The 19,790-nt window shown below is 61.1% G+C and overlaps 1 protein-coding gene across 1 annotated transcript in view; it reads left to right on the forward strand.

Moving 5' to 3' along the window:
* The first annotated feature begins 216 nt into the window (after positions 1-216).
* LIN28A (lin-28 RNA binding posttranscriptional regulator A) overlaps positions 217-19,790 on the forward strand; it is a 37,081-nt gene continuing 17,507 nt past the window's right edge. The window contains exons 1-2 of the mRNA XM_075908848.2: positions 217-443; positions 1,216-1,400. Of these exons, the coding sequence (XP_075764963.1) occupies positions 413-443; positions 1,216-1,400 (216 nt within the window). The 5' untranslated portion in view covers positions 217-412. The remainder of the gene's footprint in view (positions 444-1,215; positions 1,401-19,790) is intronic.

Raw genomic sequence — 19,790 nt, forward strand, 5'->3', positions numbered from 1 at the left:
AGAGGGGCGAGCGAGACCCCCACCAGGCTAACCCAGAGCCCCCCCCCTTCAGCAGGGGGCTGGAGCAGGCAAAGGGGGAAAGTGAAATGAACCAGGCCGTCCCGCGGCAGGGCCGAAGGTGACTCCCCCTCCCCACCCCTGGGAGGGGAGAGCTCGGGGCGGAGGGAGGCGGGGGCGAGGCTCCGGGGGCTGCTATTGTCTCTTAGAATTTGGGATCCTTTGAAAGCCCGTGGGCCCTCCCACCGCTATTGTTGGAGTGAAGATGTAGCGAACCTCCCCCTCCCCTCCGCTCCGCTCGGGCTGGAATCTCTTTTGGGGGCCGCGCCGCCGGGACACCCTCCGGGCTGGCTGCAGCGAGGAGGCGCGGAGGGGGAGCCAGGCACGCCGGCGAGGCTCGCGGAGGGGGTGCAGGATGGGCTCTGTTTCCAACCAGCAGTTCGCAGGTTCGGTGCCGCTTTCCCCAAAACTTGGCGGGTTGGCCGCTACCCGAGAGGAGCCGCGCGGGGGGGCGGCTCGGCTCGGGGGAAGGACCCCTGGGCGCAGGAGAGTGAAGCGGAGCGAGCCCCCCCCTTTTGACGGCGGGGAGGGGTAGTAAATAAACCCGGGGCCGGGCCGCAACATGTGCTTCGCTCCGGGGCCGAAGTTGGGGGCATTTTTAAAATCCTCTCCACGTTGGGTGACTCGCAGCGGGGGGAGTGAAGCGTCTTTCAAAGGCGAGAGCAGCTGGATCCGGGAGGCGCAAACTTTCCCGGGGGGGGGGGGGGGCGGTTCTCTTTGATTTGGCCCCTTTGGCGGGGGGGGGGGGGTCTGTGGCTCTTGGATCGACTGGGGGTGACTCGCCCCTGGCTGCCATCCGCAAAACAAGACACCCCAGAGGAGATTGACCCCCCCGGCGATCACTTGGGGGGGTCCCGCGGACCGGGTTGGGGCTTGGCGTTTGATTTGCTCCCTACTATTGTGAGGTGGCTTTAGAGGGGGACACCCCCCAGCAAAGGGGCTGGCTGTTTCTCCAAGGCGGGCGCGGAGCCGGCTGGGCAGCAGCGGCCGGGGGGGCTCCCAGGGACTCGGGGGGTCTCCCGGGGGGAAGGGCAGAGGCGCCCGAGGGAGGCTCGATCATGCGGCCAGGCGCCAGGCGAAGCCCCAGGCCCGCCGGATGGCGAAAGCGGCCGGGCTCCCGCGCCCCCAGCTGAGCGCGTCTCGCGTGTATGGTTCCAGGTGGCTGCGCGAAGGCGGGCGAGGAGCCCGCGGGAGACTCCCCCAAGCCCGAGGGGGACTCGCAGCCCCTGCACGGCGCCGGGATCTGCAAATGGTTCAACGTGCGCATGGGCTTCGGCTTCCTCTCCATGACCAGCCGGGAGGGCCTGGCGCTGGACCCCCCCGTGGATGTCTTTGTGCACCAGGTAAGGCCGGGGGCGGGGGTCTGCGAGGCCGGTGCCCCCCCCCGGGGGTTGCGCCCTCCCGCCGGCCCTAGGCAGGGCGCCGGGCGGTTGCAGGCCTAGGGCGCAGGAGGCTCCCGCCCGGGCAGCGCTCTGGGGCCGCTGCCCTGCGTGGGGGGCCGGGGCGTTCCCGCCCCCGTCCTGGGGCAGCGTTCGGGGGCCGTTCGGCTCCTGCCCCCCCCCCCCCGCCAGCTTCATCCACCTCACGGTGGGGGGACCCCCGGGCTACTTGGAGTTTCTGGGGCTTGTGATCGTTCCCCTCAGTCCCGTTCGCGGGGGGCTGGGAGCCGGGGCGGGGGCTCCCTCTGGGGAGCCTGGCTCCAGGGGGATTTCTGCCTGACCCCATTGCCGCCCACAGTGGAGCTGCCAGAGGCTGGGGGGCTGCAGGCAGACAACCTCCTGCTTAAAGGGGACCCCCGTGGGGAGGGGCAGTGGAAATGCCCCAGGCCTGCTTCCATTGGGGGAGGGGCAAGAAGTGAGCTGAGATGTGGGGGGCCAACCCATTAGCTTCTCTAGAAGTCGGGTTCCCACCCCCCATTCTCCATGTCAAGATGGTTTCATCCCCCTCCCCGTGCTCCACCTATCCCGCCTGGGCCCAGCGATAAGGCCCTTCCAGCCCTGGCCTGTTTTCATTCCGTCCCATCAAGAGGACCTGGCTCCAGGCCCCACCAGCCCCTGGCTTTTAACAATGGGGGGGGGGTGTTGGCAGTGCCCACACTGAGTGAAAATCCGTCCCTGTTGCGGTGCAGGGCTTTGTCCTACAGACCAGGCACATGGGTTTGGAGAGGCAGATCTACGCCTGCCAGGCACCGGGCCCTACTCTGGCCGCTACCTAGGCTGAGATTGTTTCTCTTGGACTAGAGAGGCAGAAAAAACCTAACCTCCCCTCCCCCAAGACGTTTCCCAGCCATGCTATCGAGGGAATGGGGTGCAGGGGGTGTGGAGCAGGCCAGGTCTGGGTTTGCATCTGCATGTAACAGGCTTATGAAACCTGCTGTCCAGGCAAAGGCCAGCCTAGGGAAATGGCCGTTGGCTTGTAAAAGGTCCCTGCGTGTGAGGGCCAGGGACTCCGGTAGCCTCAGGTCACGGCTCACGGGGCACAGAGGCAGGAGAGGCTCAGAGAGCCAGGGCCGAGCTCCCAGGGAAGTCAATGGGACCGGGGTACTTTGCTGAATCAGCACTCGCACCGCGGCATAGGTGTGTGTGTGGGGGGGGGGGCTCTACTTTGCTTAGGGTGCATCTCCCCGGCAAGGGGAGGGGTGATTGGCACATGGGAGGCGCACCCGGCTGCTCCAATCTAGCCATGCGGGGTACCAGCTGTACTGCAGATGCAATGCACAGGCTGGCAACCAGGGTACGTCCCCAGGGCCCCCACTCGGCTTACCCTCTGGAGGCTAGTCCGTGCCACCACATCCACATGCTGTTTTTACCCAAGCCAGCTAGATTCAAGCTAGCACTGCCCCCATCCCCCGCCCCCAGCTGCAATCCTGCAGGGTCGGCGCCTTCTTGGAGCCGCTGTCTGTCTGCACCATCTGTGTGCTGGTTCTGCACCTTTCAGAGGCCTTAGCCCCCCTGGGATCAGGGGGAGCCAGGGTCAGCCCCTTCTGCCCGGCCAGTCTGGACAGTGTCGGTTGGCAGTGGGGCTGGTTGAAGAGGGATTGTGGCTGGTGTGAGCAGCGCGTGGGCGGTTGATTCCAGGGGAGCCCCAAAGAAACAAGACTTGTTCTCCTTGGTAAAGCTGGTGCGGCCCCCAAAGGGCGATATCCGGCTGTGGCGAGGCCAGGGAGGTGGCCGTTTCATGTATGCTGGGCTGTGTGAGAGCTGCTGAAAGGTGGGCCTGCGAGTGGAATGTCCATGGCTCCTGAGCGGCCTGGGACCTCCGGAAGAGAGGGGTCCCTCAGGGTGGGCCGAGTGCTGTTGCTGAGAGTGTTCAGCGGAGGACGCTCCTGGTGTTGGGGGAGCTCAGAGGCAGGCGGCTGGGCCAGACCTACCCCCGCTGGGCGGACACTGGGGTCGGAGCTGCAAGACTGCGTGGAGGTGGGCTTGGGTTCTCCTTTGTGCTCCAGGGGAGAACAGTTTCTCCGGGTCCCCCCGGCTAATGGGACACACCAGCCCCAGAGGCACTGGACCTGGCGCCTGGGGGCCTGTAGGCAGGGCTGGGGCAGGGTCAGAAACCGCGTGGGCTCTACCTGCACAGCTGCACCACGGTCGCCTGTTGGGGTTAGACTGGCTGGGAAACCCAGTTCCTGGGCCCGGCGCTTGGTCTAGTCAGTGCCAGGGCCAAGGTCTCTGGTAGAAGCAGCTGGATTGTTTGTGAGTGAGAGGTGGGCTGAGCTTGCCCAATGGCGCCACAGCGGGGGTGCTCTGGTCTCGGCTCCCTCGCCCGCCTGGTTCTTGGATGGCAGTCGTCGGTTCCTGTGCGGCCGCGCCCTGGACAGAGTGTGTCTGCTCTTGTCTCTCAGCCCACTGTCCCGGGAAAGGTCACAAACGTCCTTCGTCCCCCCAGGAGGGGGCCTTACACGGTGAGGCTGGCCCACATGCACAGCCACGTATAGCCGTGTAACTTACGTCGCACCAGGGCGCGCATCAGCCACTTCCCCAGTTACGCCTGAGCGCCCCGTGGGAGAGTGTCTTCCACCGAGAGAGCCACTGGAGGGGGTGGGGGCGGTCCATTAACATCATGGGGAGAGCTCTCCCCCGGGTTGAGAGCCGCACGCTGCCTGGTGCAGCCACGTTGGTGGGCAGCTGCTGTGAAGAAGCTTCATGCATTGGCCGAGTGGATTTTCTGGGCGGTGGGGGGGAGGAATGGTGTCAAAGGCTTTGTCCAAAGCGCTACTCCCCTCCCCGTGTGCCGTGGGCTTGCATCGCAGGTGGGGGAGCAAGATGGTTTCAGTCTTTCATCTCCTGGTGGTGGGTTCAAATCCAGCCCCAGCTTGATCATAACAAAAGGTCATTACTGGAGGGGGGGCTGCTTGGCCTATGGGACTTGTTTGGCTCTCGGTCCAGTTGTGCATCTGCCCTCTGCCCCGCCCCTGCTGGGGTGGTACAAACCAGGACCCAGCCGAGAAGCCCAGGGGATCGTGGGGAATAAACTCCCATCTCGCCCCTCAGGCCTCCTCCCTCGGGACAGGGCTGAGACGCATCGCAGAGCGTAAAGGAAACTTCTGCGCCCGTTGTGCCATGAAGCGAGGCTGCGGGGCTGCCAGCCCAGGCCTTCCCGGGTGCCCCCGAGCCGGGTGTTTGGAGACCCTCGCCCCAGGCACCGAGGTGGGAGCCACGTGGGTGATGAGCCAGGATCCAGGGGAGAATGGACAAAGGGGCAGGAGGGTGTCCGGGGAGGTGCTACCCGAAGGGGTGGCTCTGGCATCCCTCTGCCATGGGGTACCCGCCCCAAAGCAGCTCCCCTCTGCACTGCCCCCACCCCTGCCCCCTTCATTTGCATATGGGAAGGATGACCCACAGGAAGTCAGGGGGGAGAGAGAAGGGAATTGGCCTCTTTAGATCTATTAAATCACTTTATTACAGGAACCAGGTTTGAATGGCCCTTCCCGGCAGGGGGTGAGTCTCCTTCTCTCTCCCCCTTTATCTGATCACAAAGAGATTAAAATCTCTGCCGGCCAGGAGAGAGCAGGGCTCCTCCAAGCTTCCAATGAGGCATTGGGTCAGATCTCCCAGCCGTCTGGCCGGGCACTGGAGATGGGCTCAGTGGGGGCCGCTGGGGAGGCAGGGGGAGGGATCCCCAGCCTTCAACCAGGATGCCACGAACTGAAATGCCTGGTCAGTTCCCCAGCTGGTGCGAATCGGCAGGCGCCAGGGCAGAGGCGGGTTCCACCCGCTGGGGGAGAGCGGCTCAGGGGGACCCCAGGGGGCTGGCACGTCTCCGGGGCAGGTTTAAGTTCGTTCCTCCGCGCTCCCAGGGGGTGAGCCCCTGTTGGTAGCCCTCCCACCACGAGTGGTGGGTGAATCCATCTGGCAAGACAATTCAAGCCTGGCACAGAAAGGGACCCATGAAGCAGCCTGCTGGGGCACAGACCCAAACACCGGCACGTGTCCTGTGCCATGCACCCGCCGCTGGCCCCGGCAGCAGGAGGTGCCAGCCAAAGGGGACTTGAACCACGCCCGCGAGGTGGAGACGCTGGTCTGCAGCCTCAGCTGGGAGGCGGAGGGCTGAATGGGCCATGGAGACTGGACTAACGTCTCAAGCCGGAGAGTGGTCCCATGGCGCAGGGCATGAGGGGGGAGGCTTTCCAGGGTACCAGTGGGGCACAAAAAGGAACAGCAGGGACTCCGGCCCTTCTCTCCTGCCTTTGGCACTGACTGGCGCCATGATCTCAGGCAAGGGAGTCCTCTGTGCCTCAGTTTCTCTGTCAGTGAAAGCAGAGCTCGGTTCCCTGGCAGGGTTTTCTATCCCCATCTGTGGCCAGCGTCTCTCACCCTCTGCCCCTTCCCTCTTCCTTAGGGTGCGGGGAGACTAAACGTTTGTGAAAGGGCTTTGAGACCCCTCAGATAAAACTAGGGGACGTCACCTCGGAGTGCTGTAAAAACCAAACCCAGCCTCACCTTCAAACAGAAAGATGATTAAAAACCCCGGCTGGAGGAATGGATGGAAGCCCCAAAGGAGAGAATGGGACAGAAATAGTTAACTCTAAAAACTAAACTAACCCGAACTGACGTGTCACTTTAAACAGCCCCCTTAGGAAAATCACCAGGTCCCTGACTTCCCCCATCTCAGAGTCCCCTCTCCAAGGAAATCACAAGGATTAATGCTTCCCTGGTATTTCATGTACCTTCCCGTCCGCTGCCCAGCACACGGTGTGAGTGGCAGTGTGGTTTGAGGGGCAGGTGTTGGACTCGGTGTAAGGCAATTCCCACCTCCCCGGTGTAGAGGCTGAACGTTCATTGGAAAGTTCACATGCGAGCTTGAGGACAGTGGATCCCATGGAGAATTAATCCCCGTGGGTTGGGAGCCGCTTTGGGCTGCTGATTTCAGGGTTGATGTCGCTTTATAAAGCTCCGCTTGGAATGGAAGCAGGATCCTGTTCTGACCATCAATAGCAAAAAAGCGACTGACTGAATGCTGGTATTGCAGTAGGATGCAGCCAGGGCCCATGGCACATGAAAAGTGGCCCCACCAATGTTCCCTCTAATTTTTTCCATCCACATGCAGAATAAATTTTGTTGTGTGCACCGAAGTAGTGTGTGTGCACCGCCAGTAGAAACACTGCTGCTGGCGATGGATGCTCTGCTATTCAGCTGGGCAGCATTGCAATCTCTCCCGGGCTGCTGCCCAAGCACCCAGCTTCCAGGGAACACTCGTCCCCACCCAAAGAGCGTAGGTGGGAACAAAGGAGGCTTTAAGCACAGGGCCTGTTGTTATCAATGCTGGATTTATCGCAGCTTTGTGCCAAAGGTGTCCTTCCACTGCTGGGGAAAATAGTCCCTCTCCTGAATACCGCTGTTGGGGGAAGAGTGGGAAGTACAAGTATGGAACGAGGAAGGCTCCTTTGCAAAACGAAAGCCAGTTGGCCAAGGATACGGGAGTTGAGAAGCTGCAAAGAAGCTTCTCTCAGCAAGATTAGCAAAGGGGGAGGCTCCTTAGCCAGGTAATGCGTGGCCAGAGAAATGGAACTGGTTGGAATTGAAAGACTTTGGGTCTTGTATCTAATCAGGATGCCAGGTGGGCGGGGCGTTCACCACCAGGTGGGCGGGGCGTTCACCACCAGATGGGCGGGGCGTTCACCACCAGGTTGCTCCTAGCAGGCCTTTGTGATGCTGGATCTGAGTCCTAGCAGGAGGAGGAGGTCCTGGGAATGGCCGTCAGACTCCTGGGTTGGGCAGAGGGGCAGGAGGCCGCGTTGGCTAGCGATTAGTGCACTAGACCCCAGGGCTCCGTTCCGAGTTCTGCCAGTCTCCAGCTCTCAGGACCCTGATGAGACGTGCAGTGGGGGGGGGGGGGGCGAAGCATTGACCGAGAACTGGATTGGATGGTAGCGTCTGGAGACCCCCGCTGCTACTGGGGTTCATTCACGCAAGGCGCCGTGTGGATGCCGAGGGAGACCCCCCGGCCCCAGAGAGCCTGCTGTCCGTGCACACGAGTCAGAGTGGGAGGGGAAAGGCAGCCCTGTGATCCCCATTTTACAGATGGGGGGACCGAGGCCCAGCCACGGTCCCGGTGGCAGGAAATCAAGGCTGCATTCTCGGCGCACAGCACCAGTTGTGCCTTTACTGCAAGACCAGCATAGGTGCAGGGTAGGTAACGGACTGGAGTGGTAACTTCTGGTCTAGACGAGACCAGGGAGTGCACCGGCAGCAGGAAAACTGAGGCTGGTTGTGGTGTGCTGCTGGCAGTGGCAGTGTAGACAGGGCCCTCGTGTCTTTACCATGGAATTGCCTTTTCATGATCTGAATGGGACAGAGCCAGGCCAATTTGTTGCACCTTCATCAGAGCATTGTTGCCTGACCAACATTCCCTTAGGCTTTTCCATCCATGCGGGATGTTTTCTATCCATGTGCGGAATAAATTGTGTCATGTGCACAGTGGCATGTGGGGATGTGCACCACCCGTAGAAACACAAACCGAGCTGGGGGTGCTCTGCTAAGCAGTTGGGCAGCTCTGGAATCTCTCCTGAGTGGCTGCCCAAGCGCCCCGCTAACAGGGAACCCTGCTCCTGACCCCGCCTGGGCGTGTGCTGCCCCATCTGGTCTGCAAAGCACGTCTCTGGCAGAACCTGCTGCCCCCCATTGTGGCAGGCGGGTTGTTCCCGCGGTGAGAGGCCTGGTCCCTTATCCAGGCGGCGGCTGTTGGTCGCCGCTGGCTCAGGAAATGTCCATTGGATTTAGAGAAAAGAATAAAAGCGACAAACCATCCAGCTGAGCCGAGAGTAAAACCAGTCGTAGGAGAAACAAGTTCTGTGAGGCAGGGAGTGCCTCGTGCTGCACCTCGGGCCCCCCAGTGTTGAGGGCCCCAGACCCCCTGCAGGGAGCACATTTCACATGAAGCCTAGCCTGCCCTTACTTTGCTTGCTCGGAGCTGGAAGCCAGCAGCCAAGTGCCTGGCCGTGCTCTGACACGCACGAGCTTCCTTCCCGAGGAGTCCGGTCCGGCTTGTGGGTCCTGAGGGGCGTGGCACGTGGGAGCTGTAGTGTGGCTGAGGCCCCGAGTCGGAGTCTGACAATAGGCTGTGGCTGAGATCAGAGCCTCATTACGGCAGGCACAGAATAGACCAGCGAGGCAGGAGTAGTGTGAGTCCATTTTACACATGGGAAAAACGAGGCACAGAAATTGACTTGCTGAAGATCCCACAGGGAGGCCTGGAGGAGCCTGCTGATGGGGACGGGGCAGTTGCCCCAGGGTCTGGCAGTTAAAAGGAGCCCAGAGCACCTGGTTGGAGCCGCGGTGGCAGCTGGAGCCCCAGACTCTTGAAATTGCTGCCAGTGCACCGTGCTGTGCGCTCCGTGCGGCTCTGAGGGCTGGTGGATGAGGGTGTGGGGGGGGGGAACTGTGTGACGTGGGGGGCTGGCTGCCCCATCCCTTCCACCTGAGGCCCCACCCTTCCGGGAGTGCTGCCCCCTCCCCCTTTCAGTGTCCCCTCTAGTTTTTGCATCCATGGGTGGAATGCATTTTGTTATGTGCACCGAGGCCTGAGCAGACGTGCACCACCAGTAGAAACACAGGCTGCCGGCTGTGGGTGGCTTTGGATGCTCTGCTAATCAGCTGGGCATCTGCCCAAGTGCTCAGCTTACAGGGAACACGACCCCCCCCCCCCTTTGCCCAGGGGCCTGCGTAGGCTGCCGGCTCCCCTCCCTCTCAATCCCAAGCCCGGAGGTTAGCTGCCAGACCAGCCTTCCTGGCCCAGGGACTGCTCTGGGGCAGGGCGCCGTGGGGACACCCCCTGAAGCAGCCCAGCAGGCAAGACTGCTGGCCGGCTCGTGTGGCTACGGCACGGTTCCGAGGAAACGACATGCCAGGGATCGGGCCCCGGAGGGGTGTCTTACCCAGCCCAGTTTTTCAACTGTTGAGTTTGGTTGTTGGTGGCCCCAGTGATTGAGTCCACAGTCCCATGGGGCTTGCACGGGGTCCGGAACTCGCCGCTGGCGGGTGAGCTGCGGAGAGCAGCCGGTGCTCTGAGCGCGTGGGCAGGCGCCGGGGAGAGCGGGAGAAATGGTTCCCAAACGGGCGTTTCTGACGTGGGTTTCTGCTCGGCAGCGGCACCACCCGCGAGTGTTCCCCGCCCAGGAACGCCCCAGGCTGCGGCGCTGGAACAGGCACCCTCTACCCTTATCCATGCCCCTTGCTGCCCCGGGCAGGCATCTGGGACCCGCATGTGGGGCTGGTGGTCAGAAGCCCAGGCCCAGTGGCTGGGACCCCAGGAAGGGGGCAGAACCCTGGGTGTGGGGCTGGCTGAGGAGTGGGACCGAGGGCTGGCAATGGACCCTGGGCCTGGTGCAGGGCTGGCAGCCGATTGGGACCCAAGGAGGCAGGGACTCCAGAAGGCCGGAGCAAGGGCCAGCAACTGGGACCTCTGGGTGCTAAGGGTGTGGGCTCAGGATGCCCAAAACTGGGGGTGCTGCAGCACCCTCTGCACCCCTCCTTCCCATGCCTGTGCACAGAGGGCCCAGGGGTACCACAGCCGCTCTGGATACTTGCCTGGGTACACAGCATTAGCAGAGTCAGCACAGGCCAAAGCCTCACACAGACAGTGCCCTGTTTGCCCTGCTGTGCACACCGCGCTGGATGCCGGCGCTCCCATTCCTGTTGGCGCGTTGGATACGGGGAAGGTAAAACGAGGGAGCCGGGTGCGCTGCGGCCCCTCTGTCTGTCTGAGCTCGCACGGAAACGTTTTGGGCGCGAGGGGAAATGTGGGGAGCCCAGGACAAAGCTGATTCCTGGAAAGGTCGGGAGCCCCTGGTTTCGGGGGGCGCTTTCCCGGCTGAGCAGGGGTCGCTGACACGGAGGACATTGCGAGCGGTGTGGCCCTGCCTCTGGTGGAGCTGCATCCAATGGGAGTCGGGGGGTGCAGAGACGGCCACAGGGGCGGCTGATCCTGCAACTCAAGTTGTAGCTGTACGGGGTCGCGCCTCCGCGGGAACTATTCCGGGTGGGGGAAGGCGCCTTTTGCGACGTGCTGCCGAGACCAGTACGGCCACGTGGGCTGCGATTTGTGCCCCAGGCTTTGTGTGGACGGGGGAAAGGCCGGGTCCGAGGTTTACTGTCCCTACAGAGCGGACTTGTGCCCTCTCTGAACACTCCCAGCTCCTGTCTCCATCTAAAGGAGGCCGTTCCCATCCCCCTCCACAAACTCTCAACCCCCCAGGGGGTGGAAGGAGGAAGAAAACCCCCTCCAGTGTTTCTCCAAGATAAAATGGCTCCAAACAAATGGAATCTCCCCAGGCCTCTGGTAGAGCAGGACTCCACTGGAAAAGCCGGAATGCAGATGAGATCTGGAATGGATCCTTGGGCATAAAGTCCAGGCCCCCCATGCAAACGCCTGCGCTGTTAGCTCCCTCCCAGAGCCTGCTGGGAAAGTCAGCCAGGTCGGTGCCCAGCCGGGAACAGAAAGTGGAGCAGTGGGACCTCCCCCACATAACTAACAGTGCAAGCATGGCGGCGTGTGGAGACGTCCTTACTTTGAAACCAGGGGGCTCTGCCCGCGTTTCACTCACAGCAGGTTTCTCCCTGAGCCCCGGGAGAGAATTGGTGGCCGCCTTTCCGTACCGAGTCCTGGGGCTGAGAAAGCAAGTGCGTGGCATGGAAGGGGTTTGTCTCACACGCAGTAATTCTTGTCCACATGGGAAAGCCATTGTTGAATAAGGAAGGATGCGAATTTTAAACATTGGGAAAAAATCCCCCATGTGGATGCTCATTTGAGAACATAGTCTGACGAGCTTTCCCATTCAGAAAAGCCCTTGGGCTACTCACGCTAAGGCGCGTACGCCACCCGGAACGTGTCCACAACCAGCTAGCACTGAAGGAGCTAAAGATGCAGGCTGCAAGGGCCCTTCTCTCCCTCCCAGGCTGTGTTGGACACAAGCCCTGAAAGAAGCTGCCCCTCTCTAGTTCTGTATTCCCTCGGGCAATGGAAACATTTGCCAAGGGATTGGGGGAGAGGTTGAAAATCCCAGTCACTTCCCTCCATCTGCATAAGCAAATTCAAACATTTTTCTGCTACTCCTGGCTGGGGTTTTCTCTTCCCCACTTCAAAGCAGTTGCCCTGTGCCCTAATGGGGCAGGGGGAAGGGATAGCTCAGTAGTTTGAGTTCAATCCTTGCGGAGGCCATTTAGGGATCTGGGGCAAAAATTTGTCAGGGGTGGTACTTGGTCCTGCTGTGAAGGCAGGGGGCTGGACTCCTTGACCTTTCAAGGTCCCTTCCAGTTCTAGGAGATTGGCATCTCCATTAATTAATGTGTTTGTGCAGCACTGTAAAGACTAACAAGATGGTTTATTAGGTGATGAGCTTTCGTGGGCCAGACCCACTTCCTCAGATCACAGTCCTGTTTTTTTTGTTTCAGCTGCACCAGATTAACACGGCTACATTTCTACCTCTAAACTACATGGCTCCCTCGATGGAGCCATGTAGATTAGGCTGATCGGCCGAGGGAAATGAAGCCGCGATTTAAATAATCGTGGCTTCATTTAAATTTACATGGCTGCCGCGCTCTGCCGACCAGCTGATGATCAGCTGTTTGTTGGCAGATCGGGGCAGTCTGGACGCGTCATGGTCGACAAGGAAGCCTTTGTCGACCGGCGCAGGTAAACCTGGTTTCACGAGGTTTAACGCTCCTTGTTTCCTTCCTAGAGCAACTGTAACTTGGTTCTATAATGACACAAGCATGTGTGTCAATTGTGGTACCAGTTGTGTTATGCAGCCTGTGGTTTGTTAAAGGGTTAATTGTATCGCTGCCCCCAAGCCAGTGTTCCCTCTAATCTTTTCTATCGGTGTGTGGATTTTTTCTATCCATGTGAGGAATAATTTTATATGCACCAAGGCATGTGTGGATGTGAACCACCAGTAGAAACAAAAACCTAGCTGTGGTGCCCTGCTAATCAGCTGGGTGGCATTTGAATCTCTCCTGAGTGGCCACACAAGTGCCCAGCTCACAAAGAACTCTGCTCCAAGAAGTGGAAAATCATAAGTCAGATCCCAAAAAAGTCATGATTTTTTAAAAACTATCTTTTGGGTGCTTTTATTTGCTTTCTGTTTCATCAGCCCTTCGGGCTCGTGTGTTTTCAAAGGTTTTTTAAATCACAGACAGAGGTTGGGAAACTTACCCGATCGATATGAAATCTGAAATTGTCACGTAATCTGACTCCAGGAGCTAGAACTTTTAAGAAAAACACAAATGTCACAAGACTGGAGATAAAGCTGTGAGCTGGCAGTGCAGGCCTGGTCTACGCTACAGTGGAAGGTCGAATGAAGATACACAACCCCAGCTGTGGTGGTTATGTAGCTGAAGTTGACGGATCTTAAATTGAGTTTCTGCGCCGTCCACGCAACAGAAGGCCGAGAGGAGCAAACGCTCTCGTCAGCTTCCCTTGCTTCTCATGAAGAGCAGGAGTACCTGCACCAATTGGGCACCCTCTGAGTTTGATTTAGCAGGTCTTCACTAGACTGGCTAATTCGAACTCCGAAAGATGGACTGTGGAAGCTTTGCTCTTCCATGCAGTGTAGACATGGCTGCAGATTTTGAGCTTTGCTCAGGCTACTGTGGGGCTGTGGCCACGTCCTGCCAGCCCAAGCACATTTTGTTGCCTACAACAGAGGGGAGTAGAGATCCTATGCGTGGACCCCGCTCTCCAGGTGTGTCCATGGGGCCCAGGATTCCCTGGCTGGTTGTGGGGGGTGGCCCAATCCCTCCAGTCCCTCTCCCATGCCCCCCACCATTGCCCACCCACCTGAAGACAGGGCCCATCCAAGTGTTCCTTTCTGAACGTCTGCGCTGCAGTTTTATAGCCCTGCAGCCTGACTGGCCAGCCCCAGGTGTGGGTGCGCCCCAGGCCCACAGCAGGAGCTGTGAGAAGCGCGGTGCCTTGCGACGGGCTGTGGGATAAGAAATTGCCCGTTTAGTGTAACCCGCCCCCAAGCCAGATGACAAACAGACTGAAGAGAAGGAGGAGCTAACGCCTGGGTCTGAGCTCAAGCCTGGGGGGTGTGCCCAGAGTCACGGCGTGGGCGCCATTCTCCCTCCGGCAGGGACCAATCCTGCGCTAAGCGCTCAGGCTGGGTCAGATGCAGGGTTCCCTCTAAGCTGAGCACTTCGGCGGCTGCCCAGGAGGGATTCAGATGCCTCCTGGCTGATTAGCGGGGGGCCCACCGCCTCCCAGAGCTGGCAGCCTGGGTTTCTGTTGGTGGTGCGCACCTGGACATGCCTTGGTGCACAGAACAAAATGTATTCCGCTCATAGACTGACAAAGGAGAGGGAGCCCTGGTCAGGTGTAGCCCAGGGGTTTCTCCTGTGGCTTCCTGATTGTCAGACACGTGGTGCTGTTGCTGCTGGCGAGGGGCGGGGTGTGAGATGGGTCATTTGGGGCAGGGCCTGTGGGCCAGGCGGGGACCAGGGCCCATTTCAGAGTGGGCTGAGACTGAAGCATTGCCGGGTTGCGGGGGAGGGGGGCGGGGGCTAGAGCCAGCTCATTAGCCTGAGCCCATCTCCTCTTGCAATCGGCGAGCGATGGAACAGGCTGGGCAGGGCCATGCTGTTCCCAACACCCCACCCCTGTGCCCCTTCCCCGCAGCATGCCCCTGGGCAGCACCAGGGCAACTCCCCTCCCCCGACTCCCTGCCCCCTCCCCACGCAGAGGGCCCTGTTAGACACAGGAAGTGTCCATAGAAGTCCTGGCGGCTGGGCCGCTGCTTGTGCACGGAGTCCGGCGGGGAGGGAGGGGCGTGTCCGGGGAGTCCCTTTCCCCCTCTCGGCTCCTTCCCCAGCAAGCCCCCCTTGGGGACTGAGCAGGGGGAGATGGGAAGGCACGACTCTCATTAAAGCCTCCCCGCTGGCCACGGCAGACCCCCTGCCTCACCTCCGCTTGCCCACCCCGTTCCCGGCGGGGGCGATGACAAGCTGAGCTGTCTCTGTCCCGAGTGCAGCTCCCCTTCCACCACTGCCTCTCGCTCAAGGCTGGGCCAGGTGCGGCCCTGGGGCCGGATCCGGCCCCCCTCACACTTGGATCTGGCCCACGGGCTGCATCTGGCCACTTGCTATTTCTATCCTGCTGCCCCTGCCATTGACTGTCCAGGCGGCCGCCCAGGCAGCAGGATCCTGTTTAAATGGCTCAGGGCTCAGTCACGGCGGGGATCAGAGCCGTGAGCCCTTTAAATCTCCGCAGCACCAGGCGGCTGCCAGGCAACACGGTGGTGGAGGGGCCGGGAGTCACAAGCCCTTTGCTGGGTTTTTAATTCAAAGACTCCGGAGGCTAGTCCCCAGCCCCGCCCCTTCCACCTAGGCCCCGCCCCTTTCAGGGTGGAGCCAGCCCGTGACCACATAGCAAAATTCATTTTGTGGCCCCTCAAAATTATTGCCCTCCCCTGGGCTGGCTGGTGGATTGCAGGGCCAGGAAGCCCATTGCAATCTGACCTCTCCCCCCCCCCCCCCCCCCCGCAGCAATCCCCAGAGCAGAGCTCTTGGCAAAACGCTCCCAGCTGGATTTTAACCATCGCCTGCGAGGGGGAATCCACCACAGCCCTGGGTGACTTTTTCGGAAGCTCTCCCGTCTCCTGCCTGCCTTGTTCATGCCTGTTCTCTCTCCTCGATCCAGGTCCGTGGGGGGTGACTTCCATGTGCTCCAGGCAGGGCCTCGGCACCAGGGCTGGGACCCTGCCTACACTGATTCTGGAGCCCTGGGTTAGGAGGAATGAAGAGAGCTCGGCCAGGCTGAGCTGGGGCCCTGGGATTCGGGAGAAACAAGTGTCCTGATACTGCAGTGAAGCTGGGCTGGAAGGGGGCTGCATCTGGAGACACGAGGTTCTCCCTGCGCCTTTCTCTCCCTCCCATCCCCGCAGAGCGGGCCGAGGTTCGATAGACACTGACGCTGCGTGCGGAGCGCCGTGAGCGGGCTGATAGGAAGGGAAGACCCCGGGTCCCTGCGGCGCTTGGGGTAGACACGTGGATGGAATTTGCCAGCTGTACTGGGCGAGAGGACTCCGGTGTAGGAAGAGCTGGGGGGAGGCGTTTCCTTGTCATAGGAAAACTTCCAAGATGCAAAAAATGTCCATGCCCTGAATGGGGCCAAAAAACCCAACCCCAAGCCTTCGCCACCTGAAAATCCAGGGAAAAATCCTGCAGGTTGGGCCAATCAAAATGTTTTGTTTACAGTTTGACTTTTGTTTTTTTAACTATAATTAGCCCGTTTTGCAATGAACTGTTCTTTTGCACCAGGAAGCTGGATTTTTGTGTTCCGCTGATGCTGAAGCAAAGCACGTTGACAATGTCAAATGTATTTTCCGAGTCGAAACTATTTACCAAACCCAACCTCTTCCTGGAGGCAGGTTCTGGCTTTCCTGAGCTGGCATCTCCCAGCAGGGCGGTAGGGAAATGGCATCCGAACCTGTTCGCCATCAGCCTCTGCGGAGCCGTAGAAATCCGCTTGCAGGAGAGAGAGCGGCCTCGCTGCATCCTCCCACCCTTGCTCCAGGGCGCCACGTTCATTTCTTTTTCTGGGAGGGGCTGATCATTGTATCGATCATCTGGCTTTCCAGCCGGCCACTTAGCCAAAAGCTCCGCCCCCTGCAGTAGGTAAACTGAGGGACTGAAATGCCAAGTGCCTGCCCCCTTCATGCAGCGGGTCGGTGGAAAGCCGAGGCCAGGGCCCTGTTGTTTGACCACCGGCCGGGAGGCGGCTCTGCGGCTTTCTGGGTGGGACGTGAAGGTTTGGCTCAAGGTGCTGGGGTCGGCCGAGCAGCCTCGGTGCTTGACAGTCCCGTGGGCGTGCAGTGCACGCGGGGGCAGCTGAGAAGCAGCCCGGACGGTTCGGTGGGGGGGTGCTGGCTGTGTGTCTCGGCAAGCTCTTTGGAGCAGCGGTGGGGCCCGCAGACTGGAGCCGGTTCACCAGGGTAGCCCCGGGCAGGCCAATGGGAGCTGCAATCACCCGTCCAGTGGCCTGCCAGGGCCGCCCCCGGGTGCACCGCCACCGTGTTAGCGCCCACCTGGGTGTAAGCAGGAACGTTCTGAAGATCCCAATTAGTGTCTGGGACGGGGGTGGGCAGGCGACTTCCGGGGGGCAAAGGGGGCAATTGCACAGGGGTCCGGAGCTCCCGGTTGCTGCAGGGGTGGCAGCTGGAGCTCCAGGCCTCTTTGAATTGCCCCGGGAGCGCCGTGTCACATGGCTCTGAGGGCTGCGGGGGAGGGCTCCTTGCTAAGGGCTGACTGCCCTCGGCCCCGCCCCTTTCCCCAGAGGCCCCACCCCTTCCAGGGTGCATCGCAGCCCCCCCCACACCTTGCCCCAGAGGAGTCGGGGGATGGGTTCTGATCAGGGCAAGATCCAGGGTTTGCTGGTGTCTCCACTGCTCCTGGGGCATAAATAGCACAGATCCCTAGCCTCAGCCAGGAGGCCCCTTGTGTCCTGCTGCCCCGAACGAAGGGCTTGTGTCTCCGAGGCTGGGACAGGGGGAGCCCTGCTTGGCTTCGCTCGAGCTCCACCCGCAGACGTGGCCCCTTCCCTGACGGCCCCCCTGGTGGGCAGCTCCTCTCGGTTCAGCTGAGATTGGTTCCATCGGCCAAACCGGAGTGAGCCCCCCCCTTGGGCCAGGCCCACCCCAGAGCCTGTGTCGGCAGAACTTAGGCTGCTCGGGGGTCTGAATAAACCAGCCGTGCCCCTGAGCGGCCAAAGGGACCTGGGCAGACCCCCCCCCCCCCGTGTGCACTGTGTCCTGCCAGCCGGACAGCGTCTCCCGGCGGCGCTTCGGCTGCGGGTGGACGTGGCTCCCTCGTGCCTCGTCCTGGGGTCGGCGCTCTGCGTACACGCGGCCTCGGCGTCTAGAAAGGGGCCTGCGTGGGCTGAACTGGCGCCTTGCTCCTGTGACGAGCCCCCCCCCCCCCCCCCCGCCACGACGAGCTGAGCCGTGCTCCGCTCTCAAGAATGTCTCCTTGTGTCCCGCTGGCTCCGGGCCCTGGGGGGACGAGTGCGGCGTGGTGGGGCTGGGAACAAAGACCCTCTCGCATTAAAAGGCATCTCTTGAATGCATGTCAGTTGAGAATACATGGTTGGATTAGAGCAGGGGACTGGACTTGGGAGTCAAACGGCCGCCTCTGCCACCGACGTGCTCTGCTGCCCGGGGCGAGTCACCTCCCCTCATCGCACCTGGTTGTGAAGGGGGAACAAACGAAACGGCGCCTCTCGGGCAGGCTGTGAAGCTTCGGGATTGTACCGGGCTCTGGGCCCCTCCAGCCCTAGGGGAATGGAAACCCAGGCTGCTGCTTTTCCATTGCACCTGGACTCTGAAGTCACCTGGAACGCTTTCAAGGGAAGAAAGCCCCGTGGTTGTGATGGAAGGGGGTGGCCATCAGCTGGGAATCAAGGGGAGCAGAGAACTGCTTTTGTCGGCTCTGCGCTGCGTGTACAGCGCCGAGCACACGGGGGAGGTCGCCGCAGCACCACTCGCAAGGCTGGGAGGCGCCCTCCCGAGTTGATCACTAAGCGCTTTGCTCGCCGCGCGGTTGCAGGGCTCCCCCTTCCTTCCAGGAGCCACTTCAACCTTTTCCATCTTTGGCTTTTCACGCCTGAAGTGGCCTTTTCTCTTGACCTCACCGCCCTGGTTCCAGCCTTTCCTGTTCATCCTGGCACTGGCCTCTCCTCCCGGAGCATCTCTGGCTCTCCTAAAGCCCCGTTTGCACTTTCCTGGGCCTCTTAGGTTCTCGCTGTGTGCATCGGAACTAGATGCCATTCAACGCTGTGTGTCATGAGCCCTGCACTGCTAATAGTTAATGGAGATTCTCTTTTGCGGTCAAGTGACAGTGGCCTGTGCTTTTGGAGCACGAGGGTCTGATTGCTGTCCTTGTGATCCAATCCATGAAGTTCCAAGTAAACATGGCCTAAGGCAGGCAGACCAGCCGGGGTAGCGGAGGCAGCTGTCTGAGACCCTGGCGATTCCAAAGGGTCCAGGGCTCCCAGCTGCGGCTGTTGCAGCATGCTCTGGGTGGCGCTGAGGGCTGCCTGGGGGAGGCTAGCCCCAGCCTCGTCCCTTCTGCCTGAGGCCCTGCCCCGAGCCCCGGCTAGCCCAGGGGCCCAGCAAGTCTGTTGGCCCCACTGGCCTCGGGCTAGTGGTGAATTCGGAGCAAAGCTTCCTCTGCAGAGTTGCTTTGCACTGTCTGCGGGCACCGTGCTCCTTGGGACTCAGCACTGCACCCTTGGCTGTCTGGCCAGCTCTGCTCCTTACTGGGACTCACTGAGGGGATCGGGTAATTCGGGGGGGAGGCCAGGATGGCCACAGGTGAACTGGCTCCGTCTCGGCAGAGAACCTCAGCTCCATGTTCTCGTCTGCTGGGTTTACCATCGCTCAGCCCAAGGAGCGACCCGCCCTGCCTTTGAACTGGTCCTTTCAGTAGCCGCCGTTGGGCCGTTCTGGTGGTTCGCCTGCTTCTTGCTCTCCCAGGGTGCGATGGTCCTGCCCGGCTGTCACAGCGGGGTGACGGTGCATGTGCCGCAGGGCTTGGTCCAGAGTCCATCTCTCCTTGGGAAGATGGGGGGGCCGCATTGGGGGGTGAGGAAGCCTCAGGAACAGGGAGGGGTGTTGAGCCAACCAGACAGTCTGAGCTCGCCCCCCTGAGCAGGGCCCGCCAAGTTCCCTTCCCGAAAGAGCGGGCAGGAGAGGGGGCTTGTGGAAATGAACGACTCTTCTCATGGGCCCCTGCGTAGGACACGACCCTTCTCCTGCTGAGTCTGGGCTCCTCCTGGCCTGGCCTCTCCGACTGCCCTGCCCAGGGCGGGTGTCCGGAGGACAAGGGAGAACCCGCTTTCTGAAAGGGCGGCAGGGCCTGGCTGGACAAGCGTGGGAGAAGATGAGGGGAGGAGCCTTTATGGTGAGGGGGAGGGGAGCAGGAAGGGGGAGCGTGGGGCAGATTTCAGGGGGGAGGGGCAATGTTGCAGCGCTAAGGGTGTCGCGCTGGAGCCTGACGCTCGGGGGATGTGCGGGGCAGGGCCTGGGTATCGGCGCCGTGAGATGATGGGGAGGAGCCGGGACCCTGCACAGGAAGGGTCTGGGATTCCCGGGGGGGGAGGGCCCGGTGCTGTGGCTGCCTGGGGTGGGCTGGGCCTTCACAAGGAGTTGGGTGGGAGGGAGCGCGGAGGGGATGTGGGAGTTATCGGCACTGAGGTGACGGAGCAGATGAGCCCCCCCACCTTAAGGAGGCGTCGGAGGACAG

This window comes from Pelodiscus sinensis, chromosome 26, assembly GCF_052426305.1.
Source record: "Pelodiscus sinensis isolate ZL-2025 chromosome 26, ASM5242630v1, whole genome shotgun sequence".
In the NCBI taxonomy this organism is placed as follows: Eukaryota; Metazoa; Chordata; order Testudines; family Trionychidae; genus Pelodiscus; species Pelodiscus sinensis.